Below are 26,293 nucleotides of genomic sequence, written 5' to 3' on the forward strand. Positions count from 1 at the left end.
GGAGGTATGTATGAGATGGATCCACCAAACACTCAAATGCAAATTGAGTTGAAGAGGATTGAGGCCAACATGAATAAGAAGCTAGACTTGATTCTTAATGCTCAAGGAAACCGGGAGCAACTCCAACCTATGTCAAGCAAGATGGTTGAGCAAGTTTGCTTAATTTGTGAGAGTGATCAACATGAGACAATGCTTTGTCCAAGAGGAGGTGCACTTCAAGTTGACATGGAGCAATGCAACCAAGTTGGTTTCCAACCAAAGCCAAGAAATGATCCATATAGTAACACCTACAATCCCGGATGGAGAAACCACCCTAACTTTGGGTGGGGAGGCAATCAAATCAGAGAACAAGGGTTGGGCAATCGTGATCAAGGCCAAGGCTTTCAAAGGCCTAGTAGTGGCTATCAAGGTGCAAGCTCCTCCAACTACAACAATCAAGGAGCCAACAATCAATACCAAAGAGCACCCTATCAACCTCCACCTCAAGCACAACCTATAGTGCCACCCCAAGAGTCATTGAAGAAGCCTAGTGTTGAAGACATGTTAATGAGTTTCTTTGTAGAGAACAAGGGTACTCAAGCAAAGCAAGATGAGAAGATCAATGTCCTTCACCAAAGCATGAGCAAGCTTGAGATACAAATGGGGCAACTAGCCCAAGAGTTAAGCCAAAGGAAGCAAGGTGTGTTTCCAAGCCAAGTAGAGAACAACCCAAGGCATGAAGCCAAGTCCATTACTACTTTGAGAAGTGGGAGGCAAGTTGAGAATAATGTGTACATGCCTACCAATGATGAAGTTGTGGATCCAAGGGAGCCACCCGGTTTTGAAAAGAGAGAAAAGGGCAAGGCAAGAGAGTTGTCACATAAAGAAGTCATCTTGGGGTTTAATGATGGCGAAGAAGAAGCTTTGAATGAGAAGACGAATGTCTTTGACAAACCTTTGGGTTTGAGAGTAGCTTTGGAAGAACAAGAAGTGCAAGAGGAAGCCTTGAAGAACAAACTTAATACCAAGGCCGGAACTCATGACAAAGAAGGCTCTACTTCAACCGAAAGACCATTCAAGAGAGGTATCACTTTCAATCCTCCTATGAAGATAGTTCAAGAGAAAGAAGTTTCCCTTCCTTATCCTCAATTTCAAAGGAAAGAGGCATTGAAGCAAAAGAATGAGAAGGTGAAGAAGGAGTTTCTTGACTTATTTAGGAAGGTGGAGATTAACATCCCTCTTTTGGATGCAATCAAAACCATTCCTACATATGCCAAGTTTCTCAAGGAGCTATGTACCCACAAGAGGAAGTTTGAGAAGGATGAGAAAGTGTGTCTAAGTGAAGAAGTTAGTGCGGTTTTGCAAAGGAAGCTTCCACCAAAGTTGAAAGATCCGGGTTCATTCACCATTCCATGCAAGATAGGTAAAACTTTCTTTGATAAAGCTTTGATGGATTTGGGTGCTAGTATCAACTTAATGCCTTATAGTATCTATGAGTCTCTTGGAATTGGTGAAATCCGGCCCATTGCTATCTCTTTGCAAATGGCGGATAGGAGTATTGTTTACCCAAGGGGGGTTGTGGAAGATGTTCTTGTGAAGGTAGAAGACTTGATCCTACCGGCGGATTTCATCATTCTAGACATGGAAGAGGCTCCTCTTCATGAAAAGGAGTTGCCTATCATCCTTGGGAGAGCATTTATGGCAACCGCCGGTACTAAGATTGATGTCAAGGAGGGATTGATGACCATGACCGTTCATGATACTACCATTGCTTTTAGAATCTTTGATGCAATGAGTAAGCCATCAAATGCCTATGATTGTTTCCGGATTGATGTTTTGGATGGTATTGACAAGATGGTGGAGAAAACTTTCATTGAAAATGCATCTCAAGATCCATTGGAGACATGTTTGCATCATAATGGTATAGAGTTCCTTGAGGAGACAACCAAAGAAGCCGAGCTTACGCTTGAAGCCTTACGGCCTTGCACTCCGCATTTGCAACCAAAGATGGAGATACCTCTTACTAACTCTACCCCTTTACTTCCATCAATTAAATGTCCTCCTACTCTTGACATGAAACCACTTCCTCCTCATTTAAAGTATGCTTTTATTGGTGAAAACCACAAGTTGCCCGTAATTATCTCTTCATGTTTGAGTGATTTGCAAGAACAAAAGCTACTTAGGGTGTTGGACGATCACAAGGAGGCCATTGGTTGGACTATTGCCGATATCAAAGGCATAAGTCCAAGTATGTGCATGCATAAGATCCTCCTTGAAGATGATATGAAGCCTAGGAGGGATCCACAAAGGAGGCTCAATCCTCCAATGCAAGAAGTAGTAAGGAAGGAAGTAATGAAGCTACTTGATGTTGGTGTCATCTACCCCATTTCCGATTCAAAGTGGGTGTCACCGGTTCAAGTGGTTCCCAAGAAGAGTGGCATGACGGTTGTGGCTAATGATAAGGGAGAGCTTGTCCCTCAAAGAGTAGCAAATGGGTGGAGAGTGTGCATAGACTACCGGAAGCTCAACAATGCCACAAGGAAGGATCACTTTCCATTGCCATTCATTGATCAAATGCTAGAGAGACTTGCCGGCCATGAGTATTATTGCTTTCTTGATGGGTATAGTGGCTACAATCAAATCCCCATTGCTCCGGAAGACCAAGACAAGACCACCTTCACTTGTCCATATGGCACCTTTGCCTATAGAAGAATGCCATTCGGTTTGTGCAATGCACCAGCAACTTTTCAAAGGTGCATGATTTCCATTTTTAGTGATATGGTGGAGAGATTCATTGAAGTGTTCATGGATGACTTTAGTGTCTTTGGGGATTCATTTGATCAATGCCTACACCATTTGGCCCTTGTGCTTCAAAGATGTGAAGATTGCAACCTAGTCTTAAATTGGGAGAAGTGCCACTTCATGGTGAATGAGGGAATTGTTCTTGGGCATGTGGTGAGTTCAAGAGGAATGGAAGTTGACAAGGCCAAAGTGGAGCTCATTTCCAAGTTACCACCTCCACACAATGTCAAAGCAATTAGAAGCTTTCTTGGACATGCCGGTTTCTATAGAAGATACATGAAGGATTTCTCCAAGATCTCTAAGCCCATTTGTGATTTGCTAGCTAAGGATGCTCCTTTTGTGTTTGATGAACATTGCTTAAAGGCATTTGAGACAATCAAGGTAATGCTCACTCAAGCTCCTATCATGATTGCACCAGATTGGTCTCTTCCTTTTGAATTAATGTGTGATGCTTCGGATTATGCTATGGGAGCGGTTTTGGCTCAAAAGAAGGAAAAGGTACTTCATGCTATTTACTATGCTAGTCGTACCTTGAATGATGCACAAATTAATTACACCACAACGGAGAAAGAACTTCTTGCAATTATCTTTGCTCTTGAGAAGTTTAGAAGCTATTTGCTTGGTACCAAAGTAGTTGTGCACACGGATCATAGTGCCTTGAAATATCTTTTGTCAAAAAAAGAGGCTAAGCCAAGATTGATAAGATGGATTTTGTTGTTGCAAGAGTTTGATATTGAGATCAAAGACAACCGGGGAAAGAAAACCAAGTGGCGGATCATTTGTCAAGATTGGTTAAAGGAGGTGACGACTCTTCCATTCCTTTGAAGGATACTTTTCCGGATGAGCAATTGTTCAACATCAATGTCAAGGAGCTCCCATGGTTTGCTAATTTGGTGAACTACCATGCAAGTGAAGGGAAGTACATTCCAAGTGAGCTTGATTACCAAGGAAGGAAGCGGTTCCTCAAGGAAGCACGCCATTATTTGTGGGATGACCCATATTTGTTCAAGTTTGGCAAGGATCAAATGTTGAGAAGATGCATAGCTCAAGAGGAGGTTCCTAGTATCCTTTCCCATTGCCATACACTTGCTTGTGGAGGTCATTTTGGAGGAAAGAAAACGGCATTCAAGGTACTAAGTTGTGGTTTTTATTGGCCTACTCTTTTCAAAGATGTATATGCCTATGTTAGTACTTGTGATCGATGCCAAAGAAGTGGTAACATTGCTTCAAGGAATCAAATGCCCCTCACCAACATCATGGAAGTAGAAATTTTTGATTGTTGGGGCATTGACTTCATGGGACCATTCCCAAGCTCTTATGGCAATCAATACATCCTTGTTGGAGTTGACTATGTTTCTAAGTGGGTAGAAGCAATTGCAAGTGCCAAGAATGATCACAATGTTGTCATCAAGTTCCTCAAGGATAACATTTTTCAAAGGTATGGCACTTCAAGAGCCATCATAAGTGATGGAGGATCCCACTTTCTCAACAAGCATTTTGAAGCTCTATGCAAGAAGTATGACATCAAGCACAAGGTTGGCACTCCCTACCATCCCCAAACAAGTGGTCAAGTTGAAATCTCAAACCGGAAAATCAATAGCATTCTAGAGAAGGTTGTGGGGATCACAAGGAAAGATTGGAGCACCAAACTTGGAGATGCACTTTGGGCATACCGGACCGCCTACAAGACTCCACTTGGCATGTCACCTTATCGGTTGGTTTATGGAAAAGCATGTCATTTGCCGGTGGAATTGGAGCATAAAGCATATTGGGCTATCAAGAAGTTTAATTTTGATCTTGCTAAGGCAGGAGAGAAGAGGAAACTTGATCTATGTGAGCTTGACGAAATTAGAATGGAGGCATATGAGAATGCCAAGCTATATAAGGAGCGAACCAAGGCCTATCATGACAAGAAGTTGATCAAGAAGACATTTGAGGAAGGGCAACTTGTTCTCCTCTATAATTCAAGGCTCAAACTCTTTTCGGGAAAGCTTAGATCAAGGTGGTATGGTCCATTTGAAGTTGTGCAAATTTTTCCCCATGGTGCCATTGAGATCAAGAACCCAAGTAATGGTAGCACATTCAAGGTTAATGGCCACCGATTGAAGCCTTACTTGCTAGCTAGCTTGGGAGTTGAAGAGGAGGTCATGTACTTCATGGATGCTCCTCTTGTTCCTCTTCATTGATTTGGAGAATCATCGGACCGACAAGATGTCTTTAAAGCAAAGCCCTACTTGGAGGTAGCCATGCTTATGATGCAAGTGAAGGATGATGAGTTCCCTTGAAGCCACCTTTTTGAAATAGCATCACCAAATTTGAAAGCATTGGATTGTAAGGCTTTCATGCCTTGTTGTGGGTGATTGTTGGTGACTTTTGGAGCACTTGTGGTCTACAAGGGGGAGCAATTCTAAACCTTCTTTTGCATTAAATTTCTTATATCTTACTTAGTTAGTAGTTTGTTTGTATTCTTTGTGTGTAAATGTGTGTTAGCTCTTCCTCTCCACGCTTAGACTTTTTCATTGAAATTGCTTTCAAGAAAATACTTTGTAACATTGGGGACAATGTTAAGTTCAAGTGTGGGGGGAATGTGTATTAGTGTTTAATATTGTGTGCTAGCTAGTGTTTAATAAAAAAAATATATATATAAAAAAATTTGGTTTTCTAGTACTTTTTGTGTTTATTCTAGGTTCCTTCCAACACCAATGATGAACTTGAGCTTAATATAAATGTGGGCTAGAAAGAATGGTTGGGTCTTATGAGCTTTATTTTTCAAAATAAACCATTATGGATCAAGTGTTTGATTTCATTTATATCCATATTTGTCATATCAATATATTGAGCTAGAGAAGCATAGTGAGACTTGTGGGAGCTATTACATGCCATATAGTGAGATTTGAGCTTAATTCAAGTGCATGCATAGTTCTAAGCACTAATTTCTTCATGAGTGAACATCTCATTTGCTTTGCATCTCTAGAACTTGCTTCATATCTTTCGAAACTCTTTGTCTCAATTTTACATCTTGAAAATGATTTAGGCAATTAGGAATCCACCATGGCCAAATGAGTATGCCCCAAAAAGATTGAATATCCTTAGATTGCCATTTGAGCCTTTATGTTAGCCTTTCAATTCTTCACACCATAAATGTTTACCCTTAACTTAAACACTTGCCTTACCCTTTCAAGTTTTCTTAATGAGCAATACGAGATTATTTGTGTCATGATGCTAAAATAAACAAGTTTGGGGGTACTCGGAAAAGAATAAGTGTGGGGGTATTCTTTGTTTTGCAATTTTACTCAATATTAGTGAAAGAAAAAAAAAAAAACAAAAAAGTAGTATAAAAAAAAAAAAGAAGAAAAAAAAAAAAGAAGAAAAAAAAATCTCAAAAGAATGTCATTTCAATTCAATAATTAGTTTTTGTTTAAGTTTGGGGGAGTGGTGAGAAAGTGGAAATTTTGAGCATCTTTAGTTCTTAAGTTCTTAATCTCAAAAGGATTGTTGCTTATTAAGTTGCTTGAAAATTGTTATTCCATTCCATTTCATTTCTTTAACTCCTCACCTTGAGCCTCATTACATCCAATAAAAGCCCTTTTTCATCCAAGATGTGATTTTGTTGATAAGTGGAGATAAGATTGAAGAGCAAGCATATGGCGGTATTGCATGAGATTGTTTTGAGTGTAGATTAGTTAACCCATAAACACTTGTGTGAAAAATAGAGTGAATATCTTGTGAGTTTATGGTTAACATGGTTTGACATGCATTCTCAATTTTGGTACGTTGAAATGACAAATTAGAGACATGCTACACATTTCAAAACGCAAGCATTTGATCCATGATCCATGAAGTTTAAGACTTAACTTGATTTCCATGCCCTATCTATATTGTGTTATTTGAGGAAATTGTTGGAAGGATTAGGTAGTTGTTGTAGTGTCAGATTTGGGTTAGTTTGCTTGAGGACAAGCAAAGTTCAAGTTTGGGGGTATTTGTTGGATCATAATTCATATACATATTTGTCCCCTAAAACATGGAAATTACTTGTTCTAAAGTCCAAATTTAATGTTGACTTCCCTAATCTTGTACTTTTGCTTAACCTTTGTGTTTATTTATATATATTTATTATGTTTTCCTTATCATGCTAGAAAATGATGGAGAAAAATGGAAATGCACTAAAAATGTTAACTTTACACATTTTCCTACTTCGGCTAGGAGAAACCAAGCCAAGCAAGGAAGAAGGAGCGACCACCTGACCAAATGAACTTCAAATGAGCTGAAACCTTCCAGATCCATTCTAGACATCCTAAGAAACATTTCTTATGAAGAGTGCAAGAGCCAAATAGAAGTGGAAGACCTTCAAACAGTCAGCCCAATTTTATGCAGAAGCAAAACTGGAAAACTGGACCTGTAGGGAGTCCAGCAGCGATTTCAGCCCACTGGCATGAAAATAAATTCTGAAAATTTGACACAATGATCTACACTCATAGAGGAACATTTGATATGAAGAAATTGGAGGCCCATTCTGAAGTCTTGGTGGAGAAATAATTGAAGGAATAAAGGGGCAGAAAGTGACCTAAAAAAAAACAGTTCAACATATTCCTACCCACATGAAGAAAGCTAGATGCTTTTCTCTTTTTCCTTGGATATATTTTTCTACTCCATCATCTTTAATATATCATCATCACTTCCATATTTCTGCACCTTCATGCCTTTCTTTCATTTCATCATTACTCCATCTTTTCCATATTTTACAAACCACTTTCATTATTTTTATTTCACTCTTCTTTTTCTTCCCTATATAAACACCTTCTCTTCTCACACTCAACATCAACCATTCCATCCCATAACATCTTCTTTCTCTCTTCATCTCCTTCATAAAATCTCCATTTCCACCACCACAACCTTCATCATCTTTTCCATCTACCCATTCCATTTCATAGACAAAAAGCTTCACTACTCCACCATTTCACCACTTGATCATCTCTACATCTCATATTCCATCATCAACCTTTGAAGAAGAAGGAGAGGAGTCTAGCATCACTTGAGGAATCATCATCACCATCACCATTTTCACCATGTCAATGCCTTCATGAGTTCATCTACACCATCCTCAACTTGATTATCACTAGTCTTTTCTCTATCCATACTTTTTAGTTTGATGTTCATAAACATGTTGAAGCTTATGTATTTGATTATGAGTGAGTAGTTAGTTTGTTTGGGCTAGGGTTGAAAGCCCTAGCCAAACTTGTAATGAATTGATGTTTGAGTCTTATTTGATGCATTTACCATGATCATCTTCACATGCTAATTCAAGAAGTGAATGCTTGTATTTGAATCTAGCTAATTTGAATACTTTGCATTTGTCATTACATGAACAATGTTTAGAGAATAGCTAGCTTTAGACATTGAAAGCATGATAGCACACTAGGTGTGCATGTGAGGGTAGTGAGTTAAAATCACCTAGATCTAGGACTGGTTTGCTTGCTTGATTATCTAAACTCAAATCTTTATGCATCTAGGAGCAAGGAATTGATACTTATCCGGTAATATAACTTGTTCTTGGGTAGTTAGTTTCGCACTTATCCGGTGGAAATTGATAAAATAAAAGAAGTTTAGGCCTTAGTAGTCTTATCCGGATGCTAAGAGGGTAATTGGATATTTGGGATTGCATTACTTATAGTTTGAACATCAATGCATGTCAAGGGAGGCTATGGTGAACAACCTAAAGCTCTAACTTCCATCCATTTTATCACATCTAGTTTAACATAGCCTAGTTTACATTTCAAGTTTCATTTTGTGTTAATTTGATTCGAAACCATTTTCAAAGCCAAAAATCAAACCACTACACCATATTGCATATATTCACCATGAACTTTGGTTCACTTGTGAGCTCTTGTTTATGACTTGTACATTTGCATATTTATCTAGCATCCTCTAGGTTTTCCTTAGCTAGAGTGGATTTTCCAATCCCTTGGGTACGATATCCCCTACTCAAAATCCCTACACTATAACTTGGCCCTTATACTTGAGGGTGGCTATTTGGCTAACACCAGCCTCATCACCGCCGAGCGGCACCGCTGGAAGTTCACCGCCGAACTTCGCACTTCACCGTCGAGCATCAGCACAGAGCTTCACCGCTGAGCTCCTCTTCCGCTGGGCATGACGTCGCCGCTCCGCCGAGCACAACTCCGCTATCGCTGGCCACGACCACGCTCCCCCAACTGGCGACCTCTGGGCAGCCTCTGCTGACTTCCTCCGCCAGGAACCAGCAGCGGTAACCGCTTCCTCTGCTAGGCACCAGCAGCGCCGAGCTCCTCCGCTGGCCTTAATTTGAGTAATCCTTCGTTGACGCACCAAGTCTCCCTCCTCAGAGCCTCTGATCTTGGCACTCAAATCTCCGCCAACCTTCAGTAACAGACATTAATTGTGATAATCACCCTTGATGCTCATTCTCATGTTCTTCCCAGAACAACCAATTTGAATCTCTTCGATCCAAACATCTGGTCCCTGCACTGAGGTCACCTGCACCATTGCAGCAAAGACATATCAAGATAAGCTTTCTCTTTCTTTATTTGGTGTACACGTGCCTATGCCTCCACATATAAATTATCCTTGTCCCTTATGCACACATATAGATCAAGCGTGCGCAGCCACTCACATATTATATTCAATACCACCAATGCATACTTAGCTTGGCCCATATAATTGCATGTCGGCACTTACTTTGCCATGCAAAATAATTACCTCATTGACACATAGCTGTCCACAATACATGTGCAGCTCCCTTAAACTTAATCTTGAGGGGGACCACCTAAAGTGCTATGCAAACAATTGCTAAACAATGCTATTGCAACTTTACTACTAGGCATCTGTACATATGTCTAGACAATGTTTCTTATCTCAAAAGCATGCTTCCAACATCATGGTATGTGTGCTTTCATCATCCATTCATGTTGGGATCACATACCACACGGCCATGCATTCTGAATTGTCACATTCTAAAACATGTACATGTTTACACCTTTAAAAAGTTTAAACGGCCTTGGGGAAAATAAACTCAATTTATACATGGTGTGAACACACTTGGCATCTTACAAATATATATTACTAATTATTTATTTTATCCTAAAGGGGCATAATCACCGATCACCTCCTCAAGTGATGAAATCATCAACCCCCTATTAAGATGCTTCGCCGGAGCATTGGAGCGTCATGCTTGGACAACTCCAACATGATTTCGGTACTTACATCAATGCCAACTCCGCTAGCCTCCAAATCGGCATAAGATAAGTCACTCTCTTATCTTTTCCGCTCTCGCAATTAGAGCTATTGCCATGTCTATACATGTCTCCATGACCCTTAACCATGCCTACGACATGTTCTTGGCCACTTTACTACTAGTACATGCTTGCTCTATGTGTTTGTCATTCTTTCATGCAGATACAAAACTTTACGAGTCCACGGTCTACGACCAAACCGCCAAGCGGTCAGGCAACGCCTCATAATAGCCTACGGCAGCCATTGATCCGGCAGCAAGGGACTAGTTAACACAGCCTACGGCAGCCATTGATCCGGCAGTTAACCCCGACGCTTGGGTACCAAAGATTGGGATCGCTTCCCAACACCCTCTGCTCCGTGCAGCTCCCCCTCAACAAACAAATTACCGCCCATCCGGAGGTCCGTCATGGCTGGGGAGTCGGGGACTCTCTAGCGGGCCTAGCAGGGGCCCACCCATTGAGCTTCCGCTCATGCCTTCCTGGCACCCCATTGAGCTTCCGCTCATGTCTTCCCGGCACCCCATTGAGCTTCCGCTCATGCCTTCCCGGCAACCCATTGAGCTTCAGCTCATGCCTTCCCGGCATCCCCTTGAGCTTCCGCTCCTGCCTTCCCGGCAATCCTCGAGCTTCCCGCTCACGCCTTCCCGGCATTCCCAATCTTCACATTCATGTCTACTCGACACACCACACGTTAATGGAACATGGAATTTTTCTACCATTTGTCGCCCGCGACAAATCAAATTCTTTTCACGTTCCATTAATACAAGCGGCAACCAAACAAACGCTTACCTTCGCAGCGCTCATACAACTTACATTTATCATATGCAATCCATATGCTCACACGGCCATACGCGCTCTCGAGTTTGTACGTCATAATCGATCGTACTCGACGCCATTCGCGTGTATACATCAACATGTATCACGCACCCCATACGTTTATATATGCCAACGCATATCCATACAATTCACATTTGTTGCTCAATGCAACGAGCATTCTACGTATGCCTGCTTTTTGTTTTTGTTGTGCAGGTTAACGAGTCACTTCTTGCTTACGGAGTTCGGGGACTTGTAGGGGCTCCGTACCGCCCGGTTACTTATGCTTGATGACTTCATGATTTGAACTCCCCAACCAAGAAGCTCCTCTTACTTGGGGACTTCGGGGACTTGTACATACCTCCAATAATATGGAGTATTTGCTATCTCACCAAGCATAAGTAACGCCCACTTTGGGACATCCACAAAACATGGCAAGGCCCAACCGAGACATACATCGTGTAGCCCTATGTTCAGGCTACGCGGCGGTATCCGGAAGTCGCAAATCCGCCACCGGGAAGTCGTGTTCCCGCCCTTGCTAACATGCCTCCATAACATAGCTTTCTGCATGTTAATTAGACTAAAGAATAGTTGGTTTTTGCTCCCACATCGGAAACAATGTAAAGGGAGAGCAATCCTTCACCTATATAAGGATTGCTCCTCCCACTTAGAAATTCCATTCCATTACATACTTTGTAATCTTGTTAGGCCGCAAGGCTCGACACACTAGTATAGCTTTCAAGTGGACGTAGTCTCCCGCTCATGCGGAGGCGAACCACTATACATCTTGTGTCACTCTCTCTCTCTCTCTCTAAAGCTAACTAGAGATCCCACGGATCACTAACGTTAACAACTTAATTGTTGTGAGTGTGTAAAATCGTATGAGTAGATAAGGGCCCTTTTGTTAATATTGGCTTTAACCCTTCATTCGTACCTTTCTAAGGTCTTATGAGGTTGAGGGCGGCCTTTATTAACATTTGGAGAACAGTTTAACACATGAGTTACCTTCCAAGTTGAGTAAGGGGCATTACAGATGGTGTCTTAGGTTGAGACCCTGGGTGATGGGTTCAAATTGGATCTCAGAGATACTATAGACTGTGCGTAAACCACAATGTGGAAGTAGCCAATAGGGGCGTAAACCTCAATGAGGGAGTAGCCTCCGTAGCATGGGCGGAGCCACGTGGGGACCTACTGGGTCCCGTGCCCCACTTGAATTTTTTTTTTCAAAGTTATGTAAGTAAAAACTGTATAACAATAATAGAGTTTCTCAAAATCATTGACAACCAAGTTGGTGTAGTGGCAAGGCTTGCATGTTTTTTGCAGGTCCCAGGTTCAACTCATGTTGGCGTTGGCAAAAATTAAACTGATGGTTTTACAATTTTTTATTTTTGAGAACATTAACACTTCTTTTTTTATGAAAACATTAACACTATAAGGACTTATAGTTTCAAAAATAAAAAATAAATTATGTCCCCAATCCCCATAATAAAAAATTGTCTAATATCTAAACACTATAAATCAAATTTGTAATTTTAAGAAAAATATCAATCTTATTGTAACTTTATTCTAATTTATTATCTTTGATTAAAATTTTTGGTATATGTTTTAATTTCTAAAAATTTCGAGTGCCCCACCTGAGATGAAATTCTGGCTCCGCCACTGCTCCGTAGTATCACCAAAATGAGTCCTCCCTCTCACTTACCTCTTAATCTGGCTATCTGGCCTTCTGAAACAAAGGAAAGTGACTTATGTCTAAGCGACTATCCCTATATCGTAGCTCACCAATAGTAGTGGTTTCTATTGGGCTCGACTTACAACTTGGAATCAATTGAGATATTAACTATGTTTATGACAATTCCATGAAAAAAAAAAAAAAAAAAACTTGTACATACCCTTCACGCGTAAATTGGTTTGTTTTATACTTTTTATACTTGTACAAACTTTTCTCTATTGTATATTTGTGAAAGTTGTACATTTTTACTTCTAATTATACTTGTAAAGAAGTAAAAAAAAAAAAAAAAAGTGAATAGTGACGTTTTATTGTATAAATTATTAATTTGTATTTCTTTGTTAATTATAGTCACTAACTTTATTAAATGGAGGTACAAGTCTAGGTTGAAAGACTATGAAAATCAAGCGCTGCTTGGGAGGCAACCCAATTCAAAAGTAGCTGTGGAGGAGCCTTCAACGCAGATTTGTTTTTTTCTCCCTACTTCTTTCTTTTGTAACTTTTATTTTTCTTTGCACTTTAGTTTCGTAAATTCCATCTCTATATGCTTAAGTGTTTCATTGCATGCTTATAATTGATTACATTGAGGACAATGCAATATTTAAGTGTGGGGGAAGGGATTTATATTTGAGTCTTTTATTTTTTTTGAGTCATATATATGGAAAAATACAAAAAAAAAATCGAAAAATGTCAAAAATTACAAAATTTCGTTGTTTTTGTTTTTGTTTTGAGTCATAGGATGCCCCTTCAACTGTCTAGGATGATTCTATATCTCTGAAATCATGACTAAAAGAGGATCACAATATTGAGATGATTTTAACATGGTATTCTTTGGTTAATTGAGATATATGAAAAATGTATGCATGTGTAGTGGATATGGATCTCGTGACCTTGGTACAAAATATGAGCATGTTAAGATAAGTTTTGATTCATAAAGCCCATGTGAGATATTTGAGCCATGTTCCTTTTTCTTCGAGTGAAAATGAAAAATATATATTCTTAATTTCTTGGCGATGTTTTGATGATCTCATTATTCTTTCATCTTGATTGATTGCTTGCCATAGATTAAGTTTAATGGACTAGAGAATGCTAGAATTCGCTCTTGTGCTTGTTGAGACGTTATATCAATACATGGCCCTGATTCTGGAAAGGATAGAGGCACCCTAGGAATTACCACCATTGCCAAATAAACTTGTGTCCCTATTTGTGCCCGTCGTGGGACCCTCCTAGATAAGCCCCTTTGAGCCTACATTAAGCCTTTTCGTTCATCACCCTTAAAATCCTTAACCATGAAGCTTAGTATAGTTACAACCTTACCCTTTGTTCTAAGAACTTAGTGGAGCTATCTTTTGAGACATACTACATGGGTTTGGTGCTAAGGATGAAGATTGAGAAGAGGTGAAAGTTCAAGTGTGGGGGTAGACTTGTCCATGAAAAGAAAAATTATGTGATAGCCGTGAAAAAAATGAAAAAGAAAAAGAAAAGAAAAATGTGTACGGCTAAAAAGAAAAGAAAAGAAAGAAATATTTATGGATTTTAGTCCCCCATACTTAGTGATTTTGGAGTTTGCTTTGAATTGAAGGCCCACTTAAGAAAATTTGGCCTTTGTCCATTTCACTATAGTTCAAGGGAAGTTTACAATGAAGATTGGGCCCAACATGAAGACATTAGGCCCCTTTTATGTTACCTCTAGGGGAAGTGACGTTTTTGCAATGCTTTGGTGGATTACTTGAGGTCTCTACATTTACATGTGCTCTCCTAGGTTTTTAGGACACTTTGATAAATCCTTATCTTTCATTTCTTTAAACCTTGAGCCTTGGCCCCATTACAACCCTTGAGAAGACCTTCTTGATCCTTAAGATGGGACAGCCCTTGATGTGGAGATGAGTTACAAGAGTTGAACCTATGGCAGTCCATTCGTGCAAGTAGTTGATATCTTTTATGAGATCTTTAAAAGAAAAATTATGTGCTTTCGTTTCTATACATATGTGATCTACTTTGTTTATCTTTCACATATACTTGAGCGATAAGCTTTTAAGCATTGCCATGATCTGAGAGAAGAAAGAGTGGATATACTTGTGAGATTTGAATCATACTTGTCTGAAGCATGCTGAGCTTAACCCCATCACCATTGTTACAACCAAGTCCTACTTATGTATGTGCGGATTATATGTTTTAATTAACTCTTGAATGCTTAAACATTGAATCTTGGTTGAGTGCTAATCTTGGTGTTGTGAAAGTAAGAGATTGCTGAGACAAAAAAGTTGAAGGGCAATAGAGTCATTGTATTTGTTTGAGTCTTTAATTTTCGTTGAGTCTTGGTGTGTGTCTTAGTGTGATTTTGCTAAGGGACTAGCAAAAGCTAAGTGTGGGGGAATTTGATAGGAGCATTTTAATGCGACGTTTTAACTGCATTTCCCTACATTTTCTGCGTTATTTCCTTAATAAAACTCTGTTTAGGAAAGTTTCCATTCTTCGATTGGGAAAGTTCCTATTTGTAGAAAGTTTCTATTTTGTAGTTTCTATTTTTCATTTTTGGAAAGTTTCCATTTTCAGTTTAGGAAAGTTGCCATTTTTCATTTTAGGAAAGTTTCTATTTTTCTTACTAGTTTCTATTTTCAGGACCTCGGAGCTAAAAAGTGGAAATGAACTCATAAATGGAAAGAGGAGCTTGCGAACATTAAGGGGAGCAAAAATGAGAAACAATGAGCCACAGAAATGAGCAGAAATGAAGAAAAGAAGTTTTCCTGCTTCAACCAGGAAACCCTGCGAAAAGGAGGAAAGCTTACCAATGAAGTTTCCAACGTTACTATGAAAAAGAAATGGAAAAATAAAGTGTTATGGCGTTGGAAGGTATCAAGGCTTGAAGTTGAAGCAACAAGGCCCAAGAACTCTCAAGACTGATTGGATTTTCGGCAAAATGGATCAAAGGCCCACAAGAGCCCATGGAATTAGGGTTGTGACGCAATGGATTACCATCGAAGTCTTTTGCCGTGAAATATCAAGAGATAAACAAGGAATGGCGTGAAAAGTCAGAAATTACAAAGAAGATTTCGGTGGAGATTTTCTCGGGAGATTTTCTTGGAATGAAATATTCTTGGAAGAATTATCTTGTGTCTTTGCCGTGCAAAGAGAGAGAGAACAACGTGAGAATCAAGAAAAATCAAGAAAAAAACGTTGGGAGAAGAAATAGGGAGAGTTTTAAGGAAAGAAGAAGTGTGGACATCAAGAAAAGGTTCAAAACGTGTCTAGGTTCATCCCTATATTCCCTAAAGGAGTTTTGGCCGAATTTAAAGTATAAAATCAGAATATATCCATGGAATTTCGGCAAGATTATTTAGGGAATTAAATTGGAATTATATGATTGGTTGGACCACCTCATAGGGCTTATGTGGCAAGCTATCATTGGAGGAAACTATGTGGCATTTTCAGATTAATTCCATGGAAAATAAAGAAGAAATATACGGCTTGGAGACCAAGTTTTGCTGTCCCTATATATACTCTCTCAATGAAGACGTCTAGGGTTCCTCTCCATACAATTTACACTTTAGAAAAAAATCAGAAAATCTTCTTAGCATAGCCGTGAATTCCTCCATCCTCTAGAGCAAGCCACGAGTTCAAGCAAGGCCAAGGGAGAAGAAGAATTGCCGTGAGCATCATCATCCACCACCATTCTTGAAGCTTGCTTTCGAGATTCAAGAGACCACAACGTTAATCATCCATCTTCATCCTCCATCCACGGTGTAATCCGATTCTCCTTTGTAACCTTTGCTTTGATTTCGTTGGTTTTGTTCTAGTTGACATATATGTTTGAATGAATATTAATTTCTGGAATTTTTTATGATTAAATGGAATTTTCAGATTCATATTATTGTTCTTCGAAAGTTGCTTATGTGGGTTTGTTTAATTAAATTTGCGTTATAGATAACTTTTGTATTTTAATCTTATGTGGTTGCAAACACTTAGGGTTTCGATATGAATGGTGCTAGGTTTAAGAACATGAAATCGACTTTTCGTTTTGTGTAACTTGAATCAAAGTAGTAAAGGTTTTGAGCAAAGATCGAATTTAATTAACGAGGATTGCAATTAGGTGGACTTTTCCATACTAAGTTGTACACTTGAGTTGATAGCATTTCTTTATGTGTAAAGCATTAAACATGACATGATTGACTAGCTTTCTAGGGTTTGATTGCATGTTTGATAGGATTAATCTAGGTGCTTTCGCTTAGATTAATTAGCATTGAAAAGTAAAAAATGGGAATTCATTTGCTTTCGAATGTTTCACATGATCAACTCCTTTCTCATGACTTAGATGAACAATATTAGGGTTTGAATCGATTTTAATCATATGTTTCGGTTTTTGATCTTTGTTCTCTCATTCCATATGTATTTTTATGTTTTTGCATTTTAATTGTTTTGTTAACTTAGTTTTATTTTCGAAAAACCAAAAACAAAATCCCCCCTTTTCGTGTAAAATGTTTATAGTTGTGAATATCTTTGTGAATATTATACTTTGTTTTAATTTTAATTGTTTAATTGTTTGACAATGACAGGTGTACCCTCAATCCCCGGAATAGAACGATCCCTATTTGCTTATACTACTAACGATATTTTCAGGGTTAAATTATGCGCTTGCTATTAGCATGTCAGGAAGGGATATGCCCGAGCGTTTCCATAACAAGTTTCGGATTCTATTGCAGTTCATGTTGGACATGATCTTCATTGGAAGCCCTTAAAGAGTTAAGGGAAACCGCTGAACACTTGAAATCCGAGTTTGAGATGAAGGATTTTGGGAGAACACGATTATGTCTCAGTTTGGAACTTGAGCATCGTGTTGATAGATGCTTAGGCATTTTGACAAAGTCAAGCCTCCAAGCACCCCCATGATCGTCCGTAGTCTTGATCCTTAAAAGGATCCTCTTTGTCCAAAGGATGATGACGAAGATGTGCTAGAGGCAGGAGTGCCTTACTTAAGTACAATAGGCGCATTATTGTACTTAGTTCAATGCACAAGATCGGACATCTCATTTGCAGTAAACTTGTTAGCTAAGATATAGCTCTGCGCCAACGCGACGCCATTGGATTGGTGTAAAAGATATCTTTCGGTGCTTGAGATGTACGATTGATATGGGCTTGTTCTATCTCTACAGAGAGACAATGGATTCAAACCCATCACACACGGGGAACGCCGCCAACATTAGCCTGCGTCCGCTATCCCCATCCCAAAACGACATGCGTTTTGGAAGGTTTTGCTGATGTTGGGTATCTCTCTGACCCACACAAAAGTCTTCCCAAATTGGTTAAGTGTTCACCATGGGTAAATACTATGATATCTTGGAGGTCTACATAACAGACCCTAGTCGCTATACCTTCGAACAATGTAGAGATCATTGCTCTTCATGAAGTGGTTCGTGAATGTATATGGATTGGATCCATAATTACGCATGTTCGAAAAATTATGGTTTGAAGTCTACCACAGATGAGCCTACGAGCATTTAGGATAATGCTGCTTGTTTTGAACAAATGAAGCAAGGCTACATCAAAAGCAACAACACCAAGGATAATCAGCAACAACAGACTCTCCTCAAGATCAAAGTGAACTAGGTTCGATTTGAGGACAGTGTGGCAGACTTGCTCACTAAGTCATTGCCTAAATTCCACTTTCGAGAAACATGTTGGTAGCATCGTTTGCGGAAGTTATGCGAACTCCCATGACCGTTGTCATCAGGGGGAGATGAAGACATCGGGGGGAGATGTCTACATGTATGGTCTCGAAACGTGAAGGGTGTGTTATGCTCTTTTTCCCTTTCGACCGAGGTTATTTTTGTCCCACATGGTTTTTGTTACTCGGCAAGGTTTTTAATGAGGCAACGAGAGGAGCACCACGTTTGGGCGACACATGCAAGGGGGAGTGTTCAAGTAAATCCAGAATATGTGTCTGGCCCAAACTCTAGGTTACTTGACCTAGTTGTAATAGGGTTATGAGTTTGAGATATTCTCAGAGATATTGACAGGACCCGCCCCAGATTTCACCCTGAAATTTGAAGTGACCCTGCGGGACCCACTTTTAAAGAAAATTTTACCAAAAATTTCAGCAAAATCTCCCCTAAAAGTAGGCAACCCAAACCTGTAAGAAACCAAATACACTTCTAATAACCCAACCGTATCCTCCTGGAGCCACCCTGCTCCCAAATTCCAAACAACTCAAACTCAAAGATAGAAATAATAATTCAAAAGCTTAAAGTCCAACGAAGCTCCATAATTTAAAATACAACCATTCACAAAAGTTAGGTCATGGACCTCAAATACAATTCATTACAAGTCCGGGTCACAATTCCCATAGTAATCAGAGCAATCTAAAACAGAAATTTATATAAAGTTCAGTAGGTTAAACAGGTAACCTACTATACGAGATGACAGAAGCAGGTGCGGTCACTATGGCTCACTCCAAATGCGCCGAGCAGCAACGCTGTGAACTGGGCATTTGAAACCGAAGGACCCAGGGGAAAAGTATATGAAAACGTTAGCGTGAGTGGACAAAATAAATAATTGAAAAGAAAAAGGATTTTATACTTTCCCACATTTATTTCTTTAAAAACTCGATGCATGCAACAATGGTAAAACATTTATCTTTAAAAATCAGGAAACTGGAAACTGGAAACTGTAAATCCAACCTGCTGAATATCGTATCATCGGACTAGACCCCGCTAGCCCAAAAATAATATAAAAGCCGGGGAAGAAGATAGCCATATGAATGAGCCTCCCAGGCTCGGGTGATAGCCTCCCAGGCTAAAGTACTCCCATATACTCCCGTTATATAGCCACACGCCACTATGTGTAGTGATTAGGATACTGGGCTTCAGTATTACTGTCACAAAGACAGTAACCAGCGCCACAAAGGCGGACGGGCTTCGGTGATCCCATCACCTCGCCACAAAGGCGGACATCAATGCTAGCAATGATAATAGTCACCCAAAGTATGGCAAAAGAAAATCCGAAAACCACATAAATCCATAAATACAAAAGGCTTCCCCAACTCTCGCAAATGAATTTCCAACGACGTGTCCCACACGCCAAGATAATCTCAAGTTCAAAATAAAATAGGCGAGAAATAATAATAAATCATAATCTCAATTAATCGAAACAAAACCAATTCCAAGATCATCATCAAGGCATTCCCAATGCCAAAACCAAAAGTCGATAAATAAATAATAAAATAACAATAAATCAACGGCGTGTCCCACACGCCAAGATATTCTCGGGTCAATGATGAATAAGCAAGGAAGTTCAATAATGAACTAATATTCCATTTTGGAAAAATACCATGGAAAATACTTTGTTGAAAAACAACATAAATCATAGTTTCGAATCCGAGCATAACAAAATTTATATCCGAAATTCACAACCGGAATGAATCATAATCACTTCATGAAAATCATCGTTGAAAGTAATTCCACGAGATAAATCGAAATCAAAATCTGAAAACAGTCATATGCTCGAAAGTAATATGATAATTAAATAAAGCACTTGTTCAAGAATTAAATGCATGCATCAATCTTTAAGAAAATAAGAGTCCACTCACGGTATGCGGTCAATCTTGACGTCGCTCGATATCCTCCTCGTATGAAGACTCCTCTCGTCCTGTACGAATAATACTCGTAAAAATGAAATTACAAAACGGAAATTAAGTTTACGATAATTAGATAATGAAAATCCTAATCATCCCCTTAAACCGAACTCTTTCAATCCATCTCGGATTCCCTCCAAACTACACCATAGAATCCAATTCGTCGATTTATAAATTCTAGGTATTATTCAAGAGAAATCCGATCTTCGGATTCTCGATATTCGATAACCGATATTATAGTTTTCCAACAATTCGAACTCTTCCAATTTTCACCAAAATCACAATTACAACCTCTATAACTCATGTACATTTTAATTAGCTAAAAACAGAAACCAAAACTCCACCCTACGCTCCACCACGCGCCACCCACATTGGCGGCGCATGGGCGCCGCCGGCAACACCACCACAGGCCACCAAAATTTGGCAGCACCACCTACTCAACAGTCCAAGTATTTTTCACAACTACAATAAGTTCCAATTTTACCTGTAAGTGATTGAAATTGGCCGGTGAAGTTTTTTTCCAGAAAAACCCAAGAACCCTAGGATTTGAAATCGTCGATTTGACCTCCACACTGCAAATCGTGGCTCAAGGCTAGGGGCAAAATGATCCTTGGCAAAAACCGAACCTTCGACGCCGATTTGGTGGCCGGAAACGGCCGGAATCGCCGAAAATCCACGAAAGTTCCGATCGGCTACAGTGAACTTCAGGGCTCAAATTCGAGCTCCTCCGGCCGAATCACTGCAAAACACCACCACAGATGTAACAAGGAGGAAGAGGCAAGCTTGCCGGTGCCAGGATTCCGTCGTGGGTCGGCCGGAGAAGGAAGAAATCGAAGGAGGAAGAATCGGACCGAAGAGGAGAAAAGGATCGGGGAAGAAGAGAGAAAAACTGGGTAGGTTTCCAAAAATGGCCATTCACCACAGTAACTTTCTATATTTATAGAAAGTTACCGTGAACAGTAACTCTTACATTTTCGGCCATAACTTTCACATACGAACCCCGATTCTTACGTACCACACGTCCACGGACTCGGTTTAACGTCCCCCACAACTTCCATGAAGAAAATATTCTCAAATTGTTAACCCAAAAAAAATCAACTTCTAGCACCCCCCCCCCCCCCTAAATGGTAGAAACTGAAACCAAGGACGGTAAAACGTATAGTAATTCACTCAGACACAGTAAAAAGGATAAATCGGATACGGGGCGTAACAGATATTCATAGATATCCGATTAATTGTACGATTATCTTTTCTTCTGGGAAACATATTGGGGTAGGGATGCAACTGGGTAGTGCGCGCTACTTTGTTTTTCTCATTCATCTTCAGTTTGCTTCGGTCACAGTATGGCGCTGAAGTAATATATAACATAACTCCTTCACACCCATTATCCAAGGGACAAACTCTAGTGTCTCCTGGCCTAAAATTCGAATTGGGCTTTTTCAGTCCTAATAGTTCTGGTAACAAGTTTGTGGGGATATGATACAAGGATATATTTCCACGTAAAGTGGTATGGGTGGCTAACAGAGATAAGCCTCTTGCTCTTATAGACACCTTGGCTAGTTTGAGAATTAGCAGCAATGGGAGTCTGGAGCTTGTAGATGGGAAACAGAATTCTGTGTGGTCAACCAATGATACTATACAGGTTTCATCATCTAATACTAGTTCAGTTGCTGCAGTTCTTTTAGACGATGGAAACTTTGTTGTCAAAGATGTTATCGGAGCTGATCAATCAATATGGCAGAGCTTTGATCATCCGTGTGACACTATGCTACCAAACATGGTGTTGGGATATGATAGTAAATATGGAAACAACCGTTTTTTGACTGCCTGGAAAAGTGAGAGTGATCCATCTGGTGGGATATATACAGCTGAATTCAGACGGCCAGCAGATGTGCCATCACAAGTGATCATTTGGATTAATCGATCAATTCCCTTCTGGAGAACTGGGCCATGGGATAAATCAAAGTTCATCGGCATACCAACTATGGATGATCGATATCTAAGTGGATTTAAACTAGATGACAATGTGGAACATGGAACAAAGTATTTCTCTTATTACTTACCCGAGCAAACTCTCGCATATTTAGACCTCTCTTCACAGGGAAAGATAAAGCTTATGAGTTCAGAAAATGGTAGGAACTGGTCACTCTACTACGAGACACAAAAGAATCGATGTGACATCTATGGAGCATGTGGGCCTTATGGGGTTTGCAGCATTTCCAAATCTCCAATCTGCAAGTGTTTGAAAGGGTTTGTACCAAAGTCACACCAGGAATGGAGCAAAGGGTCTGGACCAGTGGGTGTGTAAGGAAAACTGAATTGTTCTGTGAGAGACAAACAAATAAGAAGTCAGTACCATTGCAAGGAAAACAAGATGATAATGATGATGGGTTTTGGAAGATCATACGGGCGAAAGTACCAGATTATCATCAGTATATTGCATCTTTGGATCTTGAAGACAAGTTCAATGACTGCAAGATACAGTGCCTAAATAATTGTTCATGCCTGGCTTATGCACTTGTTAATAATATTGGGTGTCTAGTCTGGTACAAAGACCTTATTGATATACAGAAATTTTCCAAGGAGGGAGTTGATATTTATATTTGCCTAGCACGTAGAGAACTAGGTAAGTGATAACAATGCTTGCAAAACTATAGTTAGCAATATCTAATCTTTTCCTTATGTTTGTTTTTGTATTGTAAATTAATGTGCAGGTGAAGGAAAGCCAATTAAGTTGATTGCCTGCCTTACAGCTATTGGTTTAATGATTATCATGGTTGCCATAGTGTTGGGTTTGCACAGGTTGCGAGCTAACCGAAAGGGTAAGAGAATGAGATAGAGGAGATCAGTTATTCTGATATATTAGCACATTTATCAGTCTCTCTGTGGAGTACTAGACTACGCATTAATCAAATCATTATAACTTCCCTGCAGAACTGTATAAGAGCATGCATAGTTATATACTGGTTGATATTTATAACTTTTGTTGTTTTATTCTGACTTGGTGTTTGAGGTTTATACTTGCAAATTAACAAAGCTTGCCTTTGAATGAACAGAACCGATTCCAACTTCTAGGGACACTCTTCGAGAATATATTGGAAAACATGATCCATCAGAGCTATTGATCTATGATTTTGATACCATATTAACTGCTACAGACAATTTCAGCATTACAAACAAACTCGGGCAAGGAGGCTTTGGTCCTGTTTATAAGGTACATATTTGTTTACTTTTGGGTAATACAGCTTTGTAACTGGTAAAGAAGACAAACATGAACACCATGATTAACTTGAGGACCTCGTATAGGGTATGCTACAAGATGGGAAGGAAATAGCTGTAAAAAGACTATCTAGTAGCTCAGGACAAGGTATTGAAGAGTTCAAGAACGAGATGATGTTGATCTCCAATCTTCAACATAAAAATCTTGTTAGGATCATGGGTTGCTGCGTTAAAGAGGATGAGAAGTTACTGATTTACGATTTCATGCCAAACAAAAGCTTGGATACTTTTCTATTCGGTTAGTTTTGTTAGTGTTTTATATTCAATTGCAGTGCAAAACTCATCTTCACCTATCTTCTTATTCAATGAAAGTATCTCTGCTATTTGTAAATGTCGAACTTGGGGTAACCATGAAAATTTCTTTGTAAAGTAAGATCTGACCTATTTTTGCTATTTAACAAAAAAAGATGAGAAAAGTTTGTAAGTATTCAACCTCGGCATAATTTGGGTTTTGGAATCACAACTGCATATTAAGATAAAGCTATGAATAGAGTCACATGAAATAAATTACCCAAGAGACACATAATCCACTGACTACTTTCAGATATTAGATATCGATTATGTCTGTCATATATAATGCAGAGAACCATTAGATATTGAATGTGTCTGTACAATATAATCTCTATTGTTTGTTTAGTTCAGATCTCTATGATGCATTCACTACTATTTTCATATAATTGTGTGTGCATATCCTAGCAGTTAAAGAAGGCTAGAAATTTGGTTTTAACCAAGTTGTGAAAGGGTAACAGTCTCATGATATTTCATTGTTGCATGCATGGGAGTCATGATTTATGAAAACCCATTACTGATTACAATGACTAGGTGCATTGATTATTTAATCAGATACGAGGAAGAGAGCAGTGCTTGATTGGGCAACACGCTTCAATATTATTCAGGGTGTTGCTAGAGGGCTTCTTTATTTCCATCATGATTCCTATGTGAAGGTAATACATAGAGACCTGAAAGTCAGCAACATTCTCTTGGATGAGAAAATGAATCCAAAAATTTCAGATTTTGGATTGGCACGCATAGTTGAAGGAACACAAAATCTAGAAAATACTAAAAAAGTTGTGGGAACACGGTAAGAATCATTTTCTTTCTAATCTTCAACATGTTGCATTCGTTACGTACTAATTAGTTGCTATGCAGTGGCTATATGTCTCCGGAGTATGCCATGAGGGGGATGTTTTCTGAAAAATCTGATGTCTACAGCTTCGGGGTATTGGTCTTGGAGATTATTAGCAACAAGAAGAATACCAGCTTCTCTTTATATGACCAACAACTAGGCTTTCTAGGCTATGTAAGTTCATACTTCTAATGTAAAATGTGGACTCATGAGCAGTTTCTTTCGTATAGCTTAAACCACATATATGAACCTTTACAGGCATGGAACTTGTGGAATGAAGACAGGGGATTGGAGTTGGTAGATGAAATATTGGGTGATTCATATTCCTCATCGGAAGTATTGAAATGCGTGCAAATCAGGCTTCTCTGTGTACAAGACAAAGCTGTGGATAGGCCAACCATGGCGGATATAGCTTTGATGTTAAGTAGTGAGAAAGATGGTCCACAACCTAAGATGCCTGTATTCACTATCCAAAACTCAGCTTTTCATCCTCAACCACACTCTGAGGATACTAATTCCTCCAAAAATGAAGCTAGCATTACAATGATTGAAGGTCGATAAGTGCTAGCAAATTGTTACATCACAATGCAATGCCTTTTGGTCATTCTTAAGGGGTTCTTATACATATGGAAGGTTTTCTTCTTGGTGTAGAAAACAAACCCTTTCTGTTGGGGTAGGTAGTATATGAAGGTCTTTTCATAGAGGAGATGCACCTTCATTGATGTGTTTACACTTTGTATTGACAATTTTGTATACAAAAGTTAAGTCTTCACCATGTGATAGTTTTTCCTCGAAAGAATTTCAACAATTGAAATTGGTTCCTCTAGATTTATCATGACAAAATTTGATATACATAGTTGAGTCATTTCGGACCAACATAGTTTTTGAGTTGTCATTGCAACACTGCACCACTTCAACCCACAATTCTTTGTTTATATATTTACTGCCGTATGAGATTAAAATTCAAGTAATTATGAGATGTGACCTGTGGAATTATCAATGAGAAGGTTTCCAAGTTTAGCTATTGTATAGCACCTTAGGTTTTGATCAGCAATGCTGACACTCATATTTTGTTATTTTGTATATAGCAATGTCATCTCTAAGGTGGAGTGGTTGTACTTAAATTGTTTTAAACCTAACAGTTTAAACTCTTTGGGAAAGCATAAGCTCTGACATTTTGTGAGATTGTAGTTCTATATGTCTCGTGTTTTCCCATATAAGGCTTCTGCATTTGGAGTCCTAAAACTCTTGGAATATCGGTTGGAATGTTGAAGGGTCAAAACAGAAAAATTATTGTAGATTGACTTTGGAAAGCTATAGTTCCTAAACCAGTGGGAATATAGCGCTGAAATTTGCAGTAACTTAGACCTACATATCTCGTATAGGCCTGAGAAACAGTTTTTCATTTTGTGCCCTGTAGCTTCCACAATGGCAAAGCAAGTACACCATTGTCAGATTCAGCTTATAGCAGAATCTACATAACAGAATAGTGACTTTGTAGGCCTATAGCTTTCTATTCAGATTTAATTGGATTGTGAAATTAATGGGAAGAAGGGAAAATGTGTTTAGTTTCATTTCCAGGTGGTTTCACACTTTTTAATCGTCTAGATATGGAGAAAGAGCAGTTTGAGTGACTATAGGTCTGCATCAGTTTGTAGGAATCAATTTAT

At 39.1% G+C, this 26,293-nt stretch overlaps 1 protein-coding gene and 1 pseudogene across 1 annotated transcript; both read left to right on the plus strand.

Moving 5' to 3' along the window:
• Window positions 1-21,481: 21,481 nt before the first annotated feature.
• On the plus strand, window positions 21,482-24,954 carry LOC133712882 (G-type lectin S-receptor-like serine/threonine-protein kinase At1g61500; annotated as a pseudogene).
• On the plus strand, window positions 24,822-25,184 carry LOC133711597 (G-type lectin S-receptor-like serine/threonine-protein kinase SRK). The gene has a single exon (XM_062137702.1). It carries the CDS (start codon window positions 24,822-24,824, stop codon window positions 25,182-25,184), a length of 363 nt encoding a protein of 120 aa, XP_061993686.1.
• The last annotated feature ends 1,109 nt before the right edge of the window (window positions 25,185-26,293 follow it).

Source organism: Rosa rugosa, chromosome 5 (assembly GCF_958449725.1).
Source record: "Rosa rugosa chromosome 5, drRosRugo1.1, whole genome shotgun sequence".
In the NCBI taxonomy this organism is placed as follows: domain Eukaryota; kingdom Viridiplantae; phylum Streptophyta; class Magnoliopsida; order Rosales; family Rosaceae; genus Rosa; species Rosa rugosa.